An 18,863-nucleotide genomic window follows, 5' to 3' on the forward strand; every position below is an offset into this window, starting at 1 on the left:
GCGGGCTTGGCGGGGGGAGGGGGTGTGGAACCATCTGAGGACATCGGCGATCCTGCTGGCCGCCACGTGCATCTTCCTTGGGGAGCTGGCCACTCCTGGGCCTCCTGGCTACCAGCCCCAGGCCAAGTGCTGGCGGGAGCCACGCATGCCATCTGGTCAGGTGACCAAAGGCCCATCCGGAAGCATACCGTGAACCTGGAGTGGCAGGTCCCCCGAGGCCGGGCTCCACAGGGTCTCTTCTTCTCCTTCCCAGGAGGAGCTAAAAACGCACAAGCTCTCCACGTGGCAGAATGTCACCGAAGGGTACCCCGTCCTGTCTCCCTTCCGGGTCCAGTCACCCCCCTCCACTCCCTTCTCCCTCAACCACGGCCAGAATAAACAGTGGGATCGCCGCTGATAACAGACAGAAACCAAAGAACCTCAGAAGTCAGGAAAGCACAGGGTCAGGGCCAGACGGGCCAGACCAGGCAGCGAGGCCCGGAGCTGAGGGCGTCCTGTGGCCTCAGCTGTCCTGGGCGTCTGTCCTCCGTGGGTGGCGCCAGCTCTCCCGAGGAGGCGAGCCTGTGGCATCGAGGACAGCCCGTGAGCAAGAAGCCCCTGCAGGAGGCCTGCGCAGCCCCGGGACCGAGCAGCAACGAAGGGGAAGGAAGCGATGGCCGCCCCGGAGCCCTGGCCGAGGACCCACAGGGGCCAGGCCACCGGTGTCGGGGCGCCCGCCTCGGCCTCACTCGCTCTCACACTCGCCCACACACACCAGACGCGGCCAAAGACACAGTCCACACGACACAACACAGAACGTCAGCGGGGCGTGAGCGACTCTCACCACCGGGCGGGAACAGGGCCGAGGCGCCACCCCTCCCCATCTTGGCCGCATCACAGGAGAGCTCCTTCCCACGTGGGGTTCAGTGCCGCGGACGCCGGACGAGGCGTTTCCCGGGCCGGGCGTGCGGGGACAACCGCGACAGCTAGAGCACCTGGCCACGCCTGGCCCTGCGGCGGCGCTGCCGTCGGGGCACTGATGCGGACGGCGTGTCGTAAGGGAGGAACCGTTTCCGCCGGGGCCCCCAGAGCTCGTGCGGAAGGGCCGACGCGGGGCGCCAGGCCGAGTTTAAAGCCACTTTTCACAGAGACGTGCTTAACATTTCCTGAGAACGTTCTCCCAGAGAAGCTGAAGGACTGCGGGCTTCCTCTGCTCTGCTCACGTCTCCAGGGGGCACAGGGGGTCCCACCGAGCCGGCGAGAGCTGCGGGCCGAGCCCAGGGCCTCCGGCGCCGCGGGCAGCAGACACGGTTCCGATGGGAAACGTCAGGCAGGCTGTCGGGCGGTGAAGACACTGGAACCTGGTGATAAAGCCTGGTGAGCGGCCGCGTGGCAGCCGGCCATCAGAGCCACAGGGAAACGGGGGCCACTCGACGTGACAGTCCTCCTGTCGAGCGGCCACCTCCTTCCCCGGAGGACCAGTGGCCGCCGTGTCCCCCGTGTGGCCGGGACACAGGCCAGACGCTGCAGCCGCTGGCTCAGGTGGGTCTTTCGTGTGAACAGCTTTCTGCCTTGAACACCAGTCCGGGAGGCCGTCAGTCTTTCTTGAAGTTAACAGACAGAGCGGCAGGTTTACTCTCCGTGGGATTAATGCCAGTAAGAAGCCCAGACCTACAGCTGCTAAACTGTCTACAGATGAAAACCGCAAAAACAGATGATCCCTTCTGTGTCTGTCTCAGGTTGACGATGAAGCCTGAATTCCGTGTTTCAGCAAAACCAGAAACACCTGGGGCCCAAAGCCAAACCAGGCCCCTCCCCTCCGTCCCATTAATGCCAATACTTTCTATGTCGCTTTTAGAAGAAGAAACCATAGGACAGTCTGGAATCCGGCGGTGCTGCCGTTCTCTCGCCTCTTTCCAATCTCTTACAAACAGGGCTGGATCCCCAGGCCTGTGCTCTCCTTTGGAGGCCCATCCGCACCAGGCTGCGTCTCTGTCCCGTCCTCGGGGTGAAGGCTGCTCTGGGAGCCTGGCTCCTGTGCGGGGTCGGGGCCGCCGGGACGTGTTCCCAGAGACACTGAGCTACAACCTTCTCCCCACGCCCTTGACGAAAGGCACGGGGAGAAAAGGTGCTGCTGGGGGAGAAGGAAACGAAAACAAAGAATTCCCAGAACGGTACAATCAGCTGTCTGAACATGTTTATGGGTTTTTGTCTTAAACCAGAGCGGGGGCAGGAGACAAGATGCCGGGAGGATGCGTGTGTCCGGGTGCACGTGGACGGAGAAGTCCTGCCCGTGTGGCACCGAGCGCGGTCCGCGTGGAGCCCCCTCATCTCGGTCCCGAGCGGCGGTGGTGTCGGCCGCCTCGGCCCAGCTCCGGAACTCCTTCTGGCGTGTGTCCCGCTCCACCTCCACGCGGGCGACGTCACTCCCCGGTCCCGGGGCCCTGTGGGCCGGCAGCCGCAATCGCCCCGGCCTGCGTGGTCACGGTCCCCAGGGGCTCCTCCACTCGGGACCTCTTGACCTCGGGCTCCCCAGGGGGCGAAGCGGAGGGGGCGGTGGCGGCGGTGCTGGGGGCCGCCGCTGCTGCCGGCTCCTCAGGCCCCACCTCGTGCACACGCGTGACCACCACCGGGGTGGACGAGCTAGCCTGAGCCGCGAGGAGCTGCAGGGGGCTGGCGAGGGCTAGGGCGGAGGAGAAAGAGTCACGTTGGGAGGCCGGCTGGGAGCACCGCTCGTCTGTCCTGCGTGGCCACACGAGGGCCAAGGGACGTAGGGGCCCAGCTCCCTGGCACGCCGGGCGCCTCTGGGTAAAGCCAGCGGCAGCACTTGGCCGCCAGCCCCTCCCGGACCCCGGCCCACTCCCCGCCCCAGGGGCCTCTGTCCCTGTCTCCTCCTCGTGCCGCTGCTTGTGTGTGTGGATCCCTCTAGACACCCCGCTGGCTCCCGCCTCCCCTCCGGCAGGGCCTGCCCGCACCATGGAGCTCTCTCCCCCCAGACCTCCCCACACCCTCCTGCGTGGCGCTCAGGGCGCCAGTGCCGTTTCACTTCCCTCTCCGACCTCTATCCCCCCAGCAGGGCATGAGCTCCGTGACCTGGGGATTTTGCCTGTTCCCTCGGGGCTACCCTGGCATCGTACCCCAGTGCCTGGCACATAGCAGGTGCTCAATAAACTGAATGGATGACCGCATTAAATGGGAAAATGTTCTTGCTGCACTGACCCTGGTCAAACCACAGAGCTTAAGGCCAGGAAGTGGACGCCGGGCAGGGCCTCACCATAAGCGCTGCCGGCTAGACTACTCGTGGGGACGGTGTGCTTGCCGTTCTGAGTGACGGCCCGGACCGGAAGGTGGTGCTGCCCGATGGTCACTGGTGTGGCCGGCTGCAGGATGGTGACCGTGTGTCCGGGGACCCCTGGGGCCATCTGGCTGGCCACCGTCTGGATCACTCGGCTGGCGGCAGGGATGGTGGCAAACGCGATGGTGGGCTTCTCTTCCAAGCCTGCGGGGACAGCGTGCGTCAGAGCCACATTCATGGCACCCGCGGTGGCACTCACAGGCGTCTCAGCCTGAGCCTGTCCACGTGGGGAAGGGGGCCCTGAAGCAGGGACACTGGGAAAAGACCCTGGTTCTCAACAGAAAACTTCCAGTGATGGCATGTTTTGAAACAAGAGAAAAACAAGCAATAGGGCTTTAGGAAAAAATTTAAATACCTTGCACTTTAACCAAAGCAAGTTTAATCGAAGAAAAAAAGTGTATTATTTGGAATGAAAGGACTTGTACTTGGAGCCATAACTTAGTTTTCTTTTCCCAAAACGCGTGTGTCGTTAGGACGGTATTACAGAAGACGGAGCCGCTGAGATCAGCCATCGGCGGTCAGGAGGACACTGCTTCATTCAGAAGTGTTCCCTCGAGGGTCTCTGACAGCACTGGTTGCATTTTCAACATTTACCTCATTAATTCCCTGGGACCCAGACTTCTAACTCAGGACTTTGTTTTTTTACTTTGAATGCCTTCTAAGGACCCCTGCTGGGGGTTCTACAGGACTCTTCCTCCGACTCCAATCTGAGGCCCCATACCTAGTTCAGGGGCACCTGGGGGCGCTGGGCATCTGAGGTGCTGCACACAGGGAACAGCGTTTCAGAGGATAATCAGTGCTGCTTCATAGGACGTGCTTCCCGAAAAACAGGAGTGGGGAGGAGCGGCCGCAGCCCGGGAGCCACTGTCGCCCAAAATAGCCTGTGCCCCACGCCTGGGCTCTGCAGCCCCCCTGGCCCAAGCTGACGGCTCCACCTTCTGGAGACCCACGTCCCCGCCACGGGACCGCTTGGCGACGTTACCTCTCGCCTCGCTGCCCAGGTCCAGCACGGCCGTGCCCGCCGCTTCGTGGGCACCCCCCGCCGAGGCCTGGCTGGCAAGGATGTATCCGTTGGCGGAGCTGGCGGAGGTGGTGACCACCCTGAGCATGGTGACAGGGGGCGCCTGCTGCACCACGTGGATGGCGTGGCCCGAGGGCTGCTGGGCCGTCACTAGGGAAGCCGGCATGTAGGCGACAGGTTTGGCCACCAGATTGGGCGGTCGGGGCGGCACGGCCATGATCACCGGCTGGGCGCTGACGGGAGAGCCTGCGGAGGAGGATGCGGGTCAGCGGAGACCCCCGCATGCTCCCTTCCTGGGTGGGGCGCGGCTCCGAGTGCCGCCACATCAGACCAGAGGATAAGACCCTTCTTACCGGGTGCGCTTTGGGAATACCGATACTCGGGAACAGAAGCTAACTTTGCCCCAAAGTCAGGGTCATGCGGAATGGGTGAGCCCTCCCGGGACAGGCACTCTGGAGTCTGCAGGCCACTGGAACGCGGGGACATGAGCCCGGGGTGGGTGGGTGAAGCTGGGGCGCTCCTAGGAGGGGGGAGACAGGACCACAGCAGTGAGTACATACGATAAGAAACGAAGACGGCACTTATCAAAACGGGAGACGTCTCAACACCCGTGCCCTACACGCTGCCTTTGCCCAACTTTTCCTGATGCTTCTCTGTCCTCGCGAGGGACTTCCGACGCTGGCACTCCGCCCGGTACACGTAACATCACCCAGTGTTTAAAGGCCCAGCAAAGGCCACGATCCAGAGCGTTTACCTCCTGAAGGCCCGGGCCAGCCTCTCAGGAAAGCAGCTCGGGCTTCTGGGTGAAAAACAGCAGCTTTGCTGGGATGGGCACCAACCTCCCCCTGGACAAATTGACACCCGGAGAGCAAAGCACATGTTGGGAGCCCAGCCGTTTTGTCTTGCACAGATAATAATCCACAGAACACTTCGCCTGGGTCTAAAATCGAGCATCTTGCCCAGCTCCTGCCCAGAGCATTGCCGGGATGGGCTGGACAGCAAGACTGTCCCCGACCCAGGCCTAGCGGCCTCATCTGACTGGTCTGACGCTCAACCTGGTAGCCACCGGGTCACTCTCCAGTCCTCGCGTCTGTGACGGCCCTGCCTCTCACCGTGAGGGTCCGAACTCCCATTGGGGCCTTTCTAATCCGGCTTTGCTCCTCCATCCCCAGCACAGGCACCCCTGCCTTCTCTCCCTGAGACGTGGTGCATACCAAGCTTTGGCTGAGCTCTCCTCCTGGCCTGGGGGCTCCCTTCCCGAGCCCCACCCGCCCCAATGCAAGTTCTACCAGCACAAGAACAGGTTCCCAACGACCAGTGTGACCTTGAGGATGGGCCCCCTTACGGACACTCTTTACGGGGGTTCCCTGGGCAGCGCTGGACACACAGCGCAGGCCCAGTTACTATCCCCAGCTGGCCGGCAGGCTTGTCTACACGTGACAAGCCGTGTTGGTCACGGGGTTGAACTGTGTCCCCCAAAGACATGCTGGGGTCCTACCCTCCAGGGCCTCAGAAGGCGGCCTTCCTTGGAGACAGGGCCTGTAAGAGGTGGTCGAGTCAGATGAGCAGGAGGGGGCCCTCGTTCGCCTCCGCTCCTCCGTTTCCCCCCATTCCCACTGCGCATCATCCCAGCGTCCGAGAACCGACGTGGAAGACCAGCTGCCGTGCCTGCTCACTCCCTACCACAGGGCTGGCCGGGCCTGAGCCAGTCTCTCCAAAAACCAGTGAAGAGGTTTGAGTGGCCACGGCCCCTGGGGGTGGTGGGGCGGGGACTTACCTGGACGACAGCGGCCCGAAGGGGGTGCGGAAGCAGGAGACGCCCCGCTGCCTCCGTTTCCGGAACGCCTGCTCCACGAGCTTGGCCTCGGAGGCGGGGTCTATCCGCCAAAAGGACCCCTTCCCGGGCTCCTCCTGGGAGCGAGGGACCTTAATGAAGTAGCGGTTGAGAGAGAGGTTGTGGCGGATGGAATTCTGTGGGCAAAGCAGAGAGAGTCACTGGTCACGGCGGGTCAGACCTGAGCACAGCAGCCAGGAGATCGCGGCCCCGGGTCCGGGCCGGAGAGGTCTCCTCGGGGGCGGGGGGCGGGGGGCGGCTCACGGGGGAAGGACAGGGGTTTCACGGTGGTTTTTCTTGTGAAAACTCAGCACAGGCTCACGACCACTCCTCACACAGGAAGCGAAACAGAAGGACAAGCCCTGGCCTGGGAGACGCCAGCTTAGAGCTTGCACTGAACCAACCAGCCAACGGGACAGAGTGGCCACAGAGGGGACCTGAGCGGCTGTGACGTGCTGGCTGTGGCCAAGGCCGGCGACGGTCTTGTGAACCCACACAAGAAACCGTCTGGAAAGAGCGGGGACAGCGTGTCTCCAAGTTAGCGCAGGAGAAGCCGGCGCGCCGAGCGTTGGAGCGTTTCCGGACCCAAGGGGGTGCCCACTCTGGACACAGCCTGGCCGCCCGGGGAACAAGCCCCCAGCCCCCGGGGGTCGTAGAGTCGGGGCCCAGGCGCACCGCACCTGCCAGCCCTTGTCGGCGGTCCGGTAGTACGGGTAATGCTTGGTGATGTGCGCATAGATGCCGCTCAGCGTCAGCTGCCGGTCCTGCGCCGAGGAGATGGCCTGCACGATCAGCTGTGCGTAGGAGTACGGCGGCTTCGACTCGTCCTGAGGACACAGCCAGCGTGGGGTTAGCCCGGAAAGACGGTTCTGGTCCGACCCCCCCCGCCAGGCCACCTGCTCATGGAGAAAACCCTCCAATGAGGGCGCAGATTTGCAGGGTATCCGCTAAAACCAATCCCCACGACCTCCTCTTGTTTAATCCACGTGGTTTAAGCTAGGAAGAGCTGTGTCTCCCTCATGGGGGTAAAAATTAGGTTTATTCATAGTTTAATTCTGAAATTTCTCATCTTCTCTACAAATTGATTTAAAAACAGTTGTCAGATGGGAACGAACTAAGACAAAGCTGTAAGGCGAAAGTCTGACATTCTTCCCAGAGACTGTAATTACGCTCGGAGCCATCCCGCCCCCGTGGACAGGACGAGGGGAGGACGAGGGAGGGAGGGGCAGGGACGCCAGCACCCCACGCCCGGTCACCGGCCAACGCGCCAAGGGCTGAGACCTTGGGGCTGTCCCCTCCGGAGGCGTCGGCCTGCTGCTCCGAGGCGGCCTTCGCAGCGAACTCCGCCGCCAGCTGCAGGTCCGAGGTCACGTTCTGGACGAAGCGGTAGCCGGAGGACCCGGCCCCTCGGGGACTGGCCGGGCAGGAGTTGGGGACACTGCGGAGAGAAAGGACACGTCCTGAGTTCTGACCCTGAGCCGAGAAGGCGGGCCCGGTGCCACAGGATGTCCGGACGGCGTGGGGGGCCGGCGCTCATGGCACTGCCCCACCCCCACTGTCCTGACACCGCACCAAGGGCAGCCAGGGGACTTGGGCGGGTGACGGCCACACGATGGCGCCCGAGGAGAGGCCAGGACGCGGGGAAGCACAGTGCCCGCCTCCCCGACCGGTTCCCAGGCCCATGGCGCCCACCGTCAAGGTCGCCGCCTCAACCCACGGGTTGGGGGGGGGGGAGCTCCTCTCCGGTTGGAAACTGCAAGCCAATCCGTGGGCGGGAAACATCGGGGCTCCCACTCCGGGTCTCAGCCCGCACGGCCCGAGCTGTCTGCGGTCTGTCCCCGCTGCCCTGCAGCTGGCACAGCGGGGCCCGCCAGCCACAGGCGTGGCCCAGTTCCTGCTGCTAACAAGGTGGACTGCAGTCTTCAAACCATGTCGCAATTTTGATTTTGTAAGTTACAAGTATTCCGAGAAAATCAACACAAGCTCTGAAAGTGGGTCCCAAACCCAGGTAAAAAGTATCCCTGCTGAGAGCTGACCGAGAGCCCGGGGGTGCCCGCCTCCTTCCGCTTATCCCCGTAAGTGCTGAGGCCAGCCTGCCCGCATCCACCAGCACCCCCGGAAGTCGCCCTCCATTCTCCCAACGCGCCCAGGCGTTCCCGCCATTGTCCAAATGACAAGACGCCCCCCAAATCCCCACAAGTCAAGCTCATGTGAAAGCTCTTTGTGCCACTTTCCTGGACACACACGCAGAGCCTCCTCTCTGGCTGCGCTGCCATCACTGGCTTCCCTGCCCAGCTCCTCAGAAGGGGGAGCCATCTGTGGCTTTGAAGGAGGGGCTCAGGAGATAGTTACTAAACACGGGAAGGGAAGAACGAAAAAATAAAACACTGAGACTGGGAAAAACCTGGCAGTTGATATGAATGGTGAATTCCACTACAGGCGGTAATTACCCCTTTTTGGTGAGGAATCTGCAATCTATGTAGAAATTATAAGGAATCTTTTTTTTTTTTTTTTTGAGAATTCTTGTTCTCCTCCGCACTAGATTCCCCAAACATGGAGACAGTAAGTCCTGTGAGTATAGAAATTTTAACCAACGACCGTAAGGTAGGATGCAGTAATAAAAGCAGCTCTTTCTGAATTTCATTTTGAACGAAACATACAAAACCCAAGCTTATAAAGTAAGGTAGGAGGGGAGAGAAGGCGTCTTACTAGTGACATGCTCACACACTCAGCGTCAGGTCTTCCAAATGCATCCATCCGGGAACCAAATGCCATGGCACACAGTGGCTCAATGAAGGTGCAACCCTGATGGGGGCTGGGGGGAGGGGCTTCCTGAAGCCTCTCTGCCCTGCTTCCTCCAACGACGTGGTGCTGCAGGACGCGCCAGCACGGACGCGCCGGTTCGCCAGCTCCAGTCCCAGACACATTCAGCGCCCCTTCTGGACTTGCACACAAGTGAACCGCAACACCACGCCTGGCCCATGCTCTGACCACAGGGGGCGAGAACCGTCCCCCGGAAACACACCGGCCTCAGGACAGATCAGGAAACGTCCAGGTTGGTGGAAACAGACAGTGCAGGGCTTATCTGGGAAAACCTCGCTGACATCTGACCTCTGTGACCCACGGGGCACCCTGACCAGTGCAGACGACAGACAGCGACTTCTGGGCTTGGGCACCAGGGATCCACTGTCTGTCCCAAGTCCATATTTTGTAAAAGATCATAGAAAATTTATATCTAACTCTCAAAAAGCAAAACCCAGAGAAAAGCCTGTCATTCCCCACAGAATGATTTCTAGTGGAAATAATGAACAGCGGGCTGGCAAGGCTGGCTCGCAAACGGGAGGAGAGGCCGGGCAGCCTCCACGCCACTTTCTACGACGCGGCAGGCTTGTGCTGACAAACCCTTCCTGGGGAAGCGTCTGCGGGGACAGGGCACCGCTGATGCCCAGAGGGCCCAGCAGGCCCGGCCTGGAGAACGTGCGTTCGGGCACACCGCCGCACAGACCTCAATAAACCCCATTCAGCTGTCACTGCAGGCTGGCCTCGGCCCAGAGGGCTGTGCCTGGTACCCAGCCGCCCTGGCGTCACACGCCCGGAGGGCAGGAGCAGAGGAGGAAGGAGGTGAGCAGGACGTCTCTGGGCTGAGAACACGCGAGTCAAAGGCGGGCCTCGTGGGGGTGTGTGTGGGGCGGGGGTCTGGGCGTCCGGGGGGCGTGTCCCACCCTGGGGAAACCGACCAAGACACTGAGTGTCCCCCGAGGGAGTTTCCTAGTCCTCTGCAAAGTCCCTGACAATCAGCAAAATAGGAAAGATTCCTATAGTATAAACACACATGTCATCTCTAGAGGGGCGGGGGAGAGGAAATGCCGGGCCCCCTGGGACGCCAGGCTTCAGCAAAGAGCCGCCCGCTTCAGGGGCCCCCCAAGTGCCCGGGGTGGGGGAAGTCTGATTTGCGGACGGGGTAAAGCAGCAGAGGCCAAGCAGCCTGGAACTACCCGACCTCACGTGATAAACACCGTTCTTCCCACCTTGAGGTTGCAAGTGGGAACGACGTGGAAGACGCACTTTAGGACATCAGTCACTGACCCCCCCCCCAACCCCCCTTTTACGGAAAAACAATTCCTAAGTCACATTTCCGTTCAGGCAAGAAGGGCTTCGGCTCAGGAGTGGAGATGGCTCCTGGCTGGCCGGTCCTGCCAGCGGCTGCCCTGCATCTGGGCCACCGTCTCACCAGGACAAACGTGCCGGGCCCTGGGACAGTCCAGGCCCAGAACATGACTCCTGTGACCGCTCAAGACACACCTGGAACCACACCGCACCCTGTATTCACAGCAGCCTGACGGAGAGAGAGTGCCTAGGCCCACTACGAGGGTGAGAGCCTGAGCTGAGAAAAGCAGATCTGACCAGAGGCCACTGTCCCCAGAGATGTGCTGAGCCTCATCTGGGCTCCTGCCGTCCCCACGGCGTGGCCCTTGCTGCCCCGCTCAGACGCCTGGCGGTCCGGCTTCGCCTGGGCCTCAGCAAAGCGCGCAGGTGGGAGGCTCTGGGAAGGAAGTCCTGCTGGTCCCGCACCAGAAACATTTTCTTTCATTGTTACTTGTTTATAAAGCGCTTCAACCACTTAAAGAAAATCTGCTTATGGCACAATTTGCCTCAAATCGATTCCAAGTTGTAGAAGGGCTTTTCAACAGAAAAAAATTATAATTAAAAAAAAAAAGGAAGTGGGAATGGATCTGAAATGGAGGTGGGAACGTGGGCCGCCCAGGCGCGGGGGCAGCGTGGCCCCTCCACCCTGGCCCTGTGCCTCGTTTGCCTGGATGGAGGGCAGCTGGGCCAGACAGGACACGGGGAACACACAGAGGAGGGGCTCGCGGAGGACGCCAGACGGCGGGGAGGGGGGTTGCCTGGGAGAAAGCAAAACAAAGCAGCAGGATCACAGCCCCAAAGAGGTGAAGAGGCTGTATTCACAACAGTAGGACACAATTAAGAGGACATCTGGAGAACAAGGAAATGCTCTTACAATTTTTAAAAAGAGGAGAAATAAAAGTTCAATAAAGGGTGGAAGGAGAAACTTGAGAAAAGCAGAACGCAGAAAAGAGAAAGGGACGGACAGAGGAAGAGTACGCAGGGGGCGAGAACGTCACAGAAATAAGAAGGTAACTTCCTAGAAACGTAGGAACTGAGTCTTCAGATCCAAAGGGTCCCATTAGATGTCCAGCCCCCTCCTAGGCACCCCGCTGAGACGGGGCCGGTGCTGCGGATGCCGGAGACCCAAGCCCACCCTCCGCCCCCAGGGGGACACACTGTGTACAAAAGGGCCAGGATCACAGGAGCATCAGACTTCTTAACAGACACACTCGAAGCTAGAAAGCAACATCAATTCTGAGCATAAACGTTTCCAACCTAGAACTCTCTACCCAGGATAACCATCTACCTAGTGTGAATGGAGAATAATGATAATTTTCAGGTGTGGAAGTTTTTATTAAAAAATTTACCTTTCCTGTCCCCTTCCCCAGGACTAGAAGATGTTGTCCAATAAAAGGAAGGAGCAGATCAGGAAAGGGAAGACTGGGGAGCTGGGAGAGAGGGGATTCCCAGGATGGTGTGGAAGACGATCCCAGGGTCAGAGGCGCCCCCCGCACCTCGGGGCCAGGCGGGAGGAGGCCTGGGTTCCAGGTGATGACATAAATGGGAAGGATGTGCCAGTCGTCCCAGGTACCAGGAGATCTAACGAAACAGAGAAAGGGCCGCTGTAACTCCCAGGAGCACAGGCCGGGGAGAGGCTGAGCAGTGTAGCCGTCACACAGCCGTACTGAGGCCACTAACCAACACTTCTGATGCAACCTCGTTGGGCCGATGGGGTGGGAGGAAAAGCCAAGTCCTTTATCCCACAGGAAGTCAGTGTATGATGATCTGAAACTGAGACACCAGAGGGTGAGTAGGTGCCGAGGGGCGTGAGGACAGGCTGGGCGTGGCCAGGGGCTGTTTCATCATCACCAGCCCTGCAGAATCTTCTGCTTTCTTAGATCACGTGCACATATTACTTTGATATGAATAAACCTTTAAAAAACACGAGTGAAATCAGTACCGCCTCTCTCCCTGTGGGCACCTGCTGAACGTGCAGCCCAGCCGTTCTACCCGCTCTGCTGGAGAACCACCTCCGTCTCCCATCTGCAAAGTGGGGACAGCAAGGCTGTGACACCGCACGGCAGTACCACACAGCAACACTGCACAGGACCACCGTGGAGGTGAACGGATGTACTGAGCTCCCAGCCCACCGCGCAGGTCCGGCGTGTATGTCAGAGACAGCTCTATTTTTATCACTGTTCTTAAAATCTTGTGGCTCACGACCCTAACAAGTGTATTTTAACCAAAATAATCAAACCTGAGGGTTCCATGGCCTCAGCACAGACCGTTTAGACACTTCAGAGAGGCGATTTCAGACCCAGGAGACTAAGAAACTGGAAACAGCTGCCTGGCCCTCGGTGGGGAACTGGTCAACCAAGTACAGGACACGTCAAACAGTCCACTGTGCAGCCACGAGCGATGCAGTGACACAGAAAGGAGCCCGAGACACAGAGGGACAGGAGAAAAAACAAGCTGCAGGACACTCTGAGCTTCAAAGGACCTTTCTGGGGAGAGGTCACAAGTACTCACACCCGTCGGACAAGCTCTCGGGCATGTTCAGAGAAGATGCACCTGCAAACATGGACTTATCTCCAAGAATGTCACTGCACGATTTTTATTTTCTGAAACATTTCAGTTTTGTAGAGTGCACATATATTGTAATATTTCTGTAATCCGGGGGAAAATAAAGGGAAAGAGAGGCCAGTCTCTTAAGAACACCTGTGCTCGCTAAGAGAAACTCAGTGCTGTGAAATCCTGGGACACTATTTTAAAAGGTTAACTCATTTATGAAACACACCTTGTCCAAGTGAGAACAATGAGCGAACCGGCCTGAACCCAGAAGTACCAGGTGCATCTCCGTCTGAGGAGAGGGCAGATCCGGGCGGGGGTCCCATGCCTCCCTCAAGTCCTCCTCCAGGCTCTGCCTGCTTCCGGAAACCCAGAGCCGCAACCTGGAAAGGAAGGGCTCTCGGCGGCAGGGCACCAGGCCGGGCCTCGCCCAGAAGGCACACCCAAGAACACATTACATGGCACCCATCCCCCAAAGATGTGCCCAAGAGCAGGGAAACAGCCGCCCCAATGGACACGAGACTAAAGCACAAGCCCAGTCAACCTCCTCTCAACAATTTAAAGCCAAAAAACACCCTGGCACGGATGTAGGCAGAAGGAAAACTATAAAGAACACGGAGGGCCGCACCTCTCTGTGTAGATGAACCAATTTTTATTTCTCCCAAGTTTTCAGATGGGGATAGGGACCAGGTGGGTGTGAGTGGGGCTGGGGGGTGCAAGGGCCACAGGTGCAGATACAGGTGCGGGACCCACTGACGGCGGGTCTCCCAGACCAGCCAGGCAGGGCTCCCCACTGCGCAGGCACCTTCCTCTCTGGGTCACTCGGGGGAACTGAGGAAACGCTGCAGCTGGAAACTTCGCAACAGAATAAATCACTCTCAAGGAAGGATCCAAAGTTTGCCAGAAACACAAAGACTTTCCAACAGCCAACTCGACAACCTCCCAACTCAAAAGACACTTAACACTGCAAAGTGAGTTAGGACTGAATCTCGCGCAGCAGTGAAGCAGGACTGGGCTGGAAGGTCATGGTTAAAAGTGGTCTAGGTTCTGAGGCTGGTTGCTTAATTTTTATTTCCTACAGGGTTCCGCTCACCTTGGCCAAATTCCACAAAACAAATTACTTTTGGTTTTGATCTCTGTATTACAAAAATTAAGAAACGCCTTCCTCAAGAAATAGCTTCTGAAAGCTTACTCTTAGTATAAATTAGCTGCTCTCTTTCTGTGCTGCTCCCTTTCTCTGGTTGAATTTCAGCATTTTTCTTAACAAGAGAGATCATTCATTTTCTGGGTGGAGGACTTCGGCGCAGGGAAAAAACCCCGCAGAACCCGCCCCCACCCCGCCCGGCCACCAGGGGAAGGGGGGGGCGGGTCAGCAGGGCAGGGCGGGGCCGCTCCTACAGGTGCAGCCGCTCCCCACACCTCGAGAGGACGGGCCCAGAGCCGGAGGAGGCCGACCCAGGCCGAGGCCTGCGAGCCTCTGCAGCTGAGCCGCCGGGCGAGCGGGCCAACCGGGCAGCGCGCTCAGACGCTCCAAAGAGGAACCGCGGCGGGGAGGGGCGGGGCGGAGGCGGTGGGGGCCGCGGGGGCGGGGCGGGGACCGCGGGGGCGGGGCGGGGACCGCGGGGGCGGGGCGGGGATTACGGAGGGGGCCGCGGGGGCGGGGATTGCGGAGGGGGCCACGGAGGGGGCCACGGGGGGGGGGCGGGCGTAGGGACGGGGACCGGGGCGCGGGCGGCTGCCGGCCGGGGTCTCCCAGCCCGCCCGCCCGCTTCCCCGGGGACCTGCTTTGGGCGACGGGCGCAGGGAGGGTGCCCGGGGGGTGGGGGGTGGGGGTGGGGGTGGGGGGAGGCAGCTGTTTGTAAACACGCCGGTCCCGCGCCTGCGCCGGGCGCGCCGGAAAAGGATCTGGGCAGCAAAACCTCAAGGGCCTCTGAGGTTTCCAGCGGGCAATCGGATTCCGCGGCGCCAAGATAAACGGATGTAAACAGAAATCCTTTTCTGTGACACTTAAAGGCCCAAGAGTGAAAGAGCCAGTCTCAAAGTTATTACTTTCCCCGCAAAGCTGTTCTACCGGATGAAGACCAGAGGCGGGTGCCCCCGGCGGCCCGGCGCCCCAAGCCCCACTCGGGCCCGGGGTCTCCACAGTCACATGGGCGCGACTTCCCAGAACTGCGCAGGGACACCCTCCTCATTCTGCTCGGTGACGCCATCTACGCCCCTTTAGAACCGCCGGCGCCTCCTAACACACAGGCGGCCGCAGCCCGTGGAGCTGCCGCACTAGCTCAGCCTGCTGGGCACTGTTTTTATTCAAAATGTTACTGGGAATTATATTTATTTTATGAAGACCTCCAGGTACAAACCAAAACATCTTTCTTTCTTAAAAAGCGTCGCAAAAAAAAAAAAAAAATAGCGTCGACGTGGCTGGATTATGAACTGATTATTAGCAGCCCCACGCCAGTCTAAGGCTGACCGCGGGCTCTGGTTTCACCAGGCGTGGAAGGGCTCCGAGGCCCACACGCCTGTCTGGCTCCCAACGGCACGTAAAACACACTTGGCCACTGCTCCTGCAGCTGCTCGGAGGTGCTACTGGATTAAGGTGTCAGTGCATACAAGCTTTTTTATCAGCTTCACTGAGCTATAATTCCACACACTACACAATTCACCCGTTTCAAGCGTACAATTCAGTGGTTTTTAGTGCATCCAGAGTTGTGTGACCATCACCTCATTGCACAATATTGCCGTCACCCCAGAAAGAAACCCCTTGACAGCGAGCAGCCCACTCCCTTGAACCCCCCAGCCCCTGGCAGCCTATTTTCTTTCTCTAAGGATTTGCCTATTCTGGACATTTCATATCAACAGAATCACACAATGTGTGGTCTCTGGGGACTGGTTGCTTTCACTTTGCATCATGTTTTCAAGGGTCATCCATGTTGTACCAGGTGTCAGCACTTCATCCCTTTTTATGCCGGAATAACCCTCCACCCCGTGGCTGTAACACATTTTCTCTCCACTCAGCAGCTGATGGACACGTGAGCTGTTTCCACTTTGGGGGCTGCTATGAATAACACTGCCATGCACCCTTGTGGATGAGTTTCCACGGAGACCTCACGATCCAGGGAGCTGCTGGGCGGTTAAGGTAACCCTTTAACATTTTGAGGACCTGCCAGACGGTATTCCAAAGTGCCTGCTTCATTTTACTACACAAAATTTTTTATCTATGCATAAATTATACACATGTAAGTAAGTGCGAGAGCATTTTCATAGCACAACTTCATCATTAACTCCAGTGGAGCCCTCATGTTTTCGATTATTTTCAAGGTACATGTCTCAAAGAACAGTGAGATGACATGCTAAATTTCGGGTTTGAGAACAGAGCTATTGCTGGAAGCCTGAAAAGAAATAAAGAAAAAAATACATCTCGTAAATCCCTAAGGACTAAATAAAATAACACACGTCCAGTGGCTGAGCGCAGGGCCTGGCATACAGCGGGTCTCCATCACTCACTGCTCCTCCTTGGCATCCCAGACGTCTGCAATGTTGGAGGGATTCACTGAGGGAGAAAACGAAGCCCGAGGAGGCTGCAGAGACCTGCCCCCAGTTCTCCCACCAACTGGAGATGCGGCCAGAACCAGAATTCAGGTCCGTGGCATTTCAAAGCCGTCCCTGAACTTTCTCTCTGAACTTTCTCTCCGTAAGAGAAACGCGCCCGCCCGCTCACTGGCTCGGGAGGAAACTGACTCCAAGCAACTCAATGCAAATGACTCGACACATCATGGTAGGAAAACAAAAGGCACAAGTGAAATCAATGGTGATGCCATGATTAACCCATCTGGGCTTCTAAGTGTAACCCTTAAAGGTGCCAAACCAGGGACCACGAGCCTGGCTGGTCAGCCAGAGGAGAGACCTGGTAAGACTCAGGGACGCAAAGCTCGAGCTCTGCTGGGAAGTGCTTCTCGGAGTGTGGCTCCCAGAGGCACCCCGGGGCCCCGAGACCATTTCAGGGGGCGTGTGAGGCCGAAACTGGCTTCGTGGCGACACCGAGACACGCTCTGCCTCTTCCACGGGCTGACGTTTGACGATGCCCAGTCTGCGGTGGCAAGCGCAGTGCGTGGCAGGAACCGAGGCACCAGCACCAAAGGCACTGGTGCTCATGGCATCGCCAGGGCCGCACATACCAATAAGGAAAAGGCCAGCTTTGTTTTAAAATGTCCTTAATGAAGCGATAAACTATTTTAAAGTTTATTAAATCTTGATCCTCAAGTCCATGTCTGTCAACATGTTTTATGACACAAGGGGAAGAAGGCACAGGACCCCTGTTGTCGCAAAAGTACTTGTGCCCCTGAGAGGGGACAGCTCACCAGCCACGCCCCCAGTCTCTGGTTACACACTTCACCCTCAAACCTTCCGCCAGGGACCCTCTCTGTATAACACGCCAAGGATGAGAAAGTTCGAGGACTTCCCTTTCTTCAAACTCTAGATTAATTTCTAAAACTTCGCACAGGATTCCTACAAATACAGTTTAGAAAAACCTAGTCCACCAAATCCTGGTATACAAATATTCCTTTTAAACGGTTTCACTGTCTTTAAAAACTGATACCTAAGCTTGTTTTAAAAGACCCTAGTATATAAAATTTCATACTGGAAAAGTGACTAAGTAGTGATTCTTCACTTTATAAAAGAATTCTCCAGAGAGTTTATTTAAGTTCTCAGGTCCCTTGATGCACTTAAAATAGTTTCAAAATTTCCATCCATGTGCGATTTTCCAGAAACATACTTGATATTGTATGAAACACAGAACACCCGCATCACTCTCCTCCTTCTGGGCCGCGGTCTAAAGCACAGGGCCCGGCTTCTGCACAGGCAACCACGTGAGGGGCCAGGCCACTCACCTGATGGTGCCAGTCGGGGAGGGGACGGGGCTGACCAGGCTCCGGAGGTCCGGCTCCGGGATGTGGATCTTCAGCGGGGAGATCTGCGGGTAGAGCGGCCGGAGGGGGGACGCCGGGGCCTCCTCCTGATGGTACAGCGACGTGAACTGGATCTTTATGGCCGTGCTGGGGAAGCGGAAGGTGCACCTGCAACGGTAGGGGAGCGGGACGTTAGGTCCAGCGGGGGAGAGGTGTCCCGGCGCGTCTACGCCGCCCGCCGTCACCAGCCAGTGCGCTCTCCGACCACGCCGCGCGCACACACGTGCCCAAACCTGCGCCCAAACGGCGCCACCTCCGCTTCCCTCGGGACAGGCCGGCGAGGGCACCGGGCTCCCCCCACCACGCGTGCCACAGCAAGACCTCCGGCCCGGACAAGCCCCCTGGTGTCCCCTCCCACACGGGCTCCAGCTGGCCAGCCGGCTTCCTGTCTGCCACGCTCGCCACGTGGATCCAGCACCGCGCAGAGAACGCTCCTTGGGAAACCGAAACGCCACGGTCACCTCCTGGGCAGCTTTTTAACGACAGATGCCTGTCACCCGGAAGATGGAAAGCGAGCGCTGCCTGGGAAAAGCGGCAGCGCCTCCTGCAGAGGCGCCGGCGGGGGTCTCGGAGGAAGCGCCTGGAACCCGAGGGAACCGGCTGCCTTCACCGTCCGTTCTGGCCTCACGAGCCCCGAGCCTCGTCTCCTCTACTGGCAGGGGACCGCCAGCCCCAGGCCACTGCAGACCCCAGTCCCTCCCTGTGTGCGCACAGGAACCCAGGGCTCATCTCCCTCCCACAAACTCTGACCTGTAAAGCGGGGCATTACTTGTCAGGCACACCTTCTAATGTCTAAACTGACCAGTTATCCACAAGTTGCTAACTGTGGTTAGCAGACAAAGGGTGCACACCGAAAAGTCCCTGATATTTGGTCCAGTCAATTCAATTCAATTCAATTCACTGTCTAAGTAGCCAATTACCTCCCACCTCCCACCCACACAGCAAGCACTGCTTCAATCCAATTCCCTTTTCTCTTAGTAAAACAACTTTGAAGAAACAAGATTGAAGAAC

At 58.6% G+C, this 18,863-nt stretch overlaps 1 protein-coding gene across 1 annotated transcript in view; it reads right to left on the reverse strand.

The window, feature by feature from the left end:
* Nucleotides 1-2,159: 2,159 nt before the first annotated feature.
* Nucleotides 2,160-18,863, reverse strand: part of FOXK1 (forkhead box K1) — a 60,128-nt gene continuing 43,424 nt past the window's right edge. Inside the window, exons 2-9 of the mRNA XM_061207810.1 lie at nucleotides 17,775-17,960; nucleotides 7,471-7,627; nucleotides 6,870-7,016; nucleotides 6,133-6,326; nucleotides 4,709-4,875; nucleotides 4,317-4,601; nucleotides 3,254-3,478; nucleotides 2,160-2,662 (exon numbers count right to left, since the gene is read on the reverse strand). Coding sequence (XP_061063793.1) covers nucleotides 2,403-2,662; nucleotides 3,254-3,478; nucleotides 4,317-4,601; nucleotides 4,709-4,875; nucleotides 6,133-6,326; nucleotides 6,870-7,016; nucleotides 7,471-7,627; nucleotides 17,775-17,960 — 1,621 coding nt within the window. The 3' untranslated portion in view covers nucleotides 2,160-2,402. The remainder of the gene's footprint in view (nucleotides 2,663-3,253; nucleotides 3,479-4,316; nucleotides 4,602-4,708; nucleotides 4,876-6,132; nucleotides 6,327-6,869; nucleotides 7,017-7,470; nucleotides 7,628-17,774; nucleotides 17,961-18,863) is intronic.

The sequence above is a fragment of the Eubalaena glacialis genome, chromosome 13 (assembly GCF_028564815.1).
Source record: "Eubalaena glacialis isolate mEubGla1 chromosome 13, mEubGla1.1.hap2.+ XY, whole genome shotgun sequence".
Taxonomy (NCBI): Eukaryota; Metazoa; Chordata; class Mammalia; order Artiodactyla; family Balaenidae; genus Eubalaena; species Eubalaena glacialis.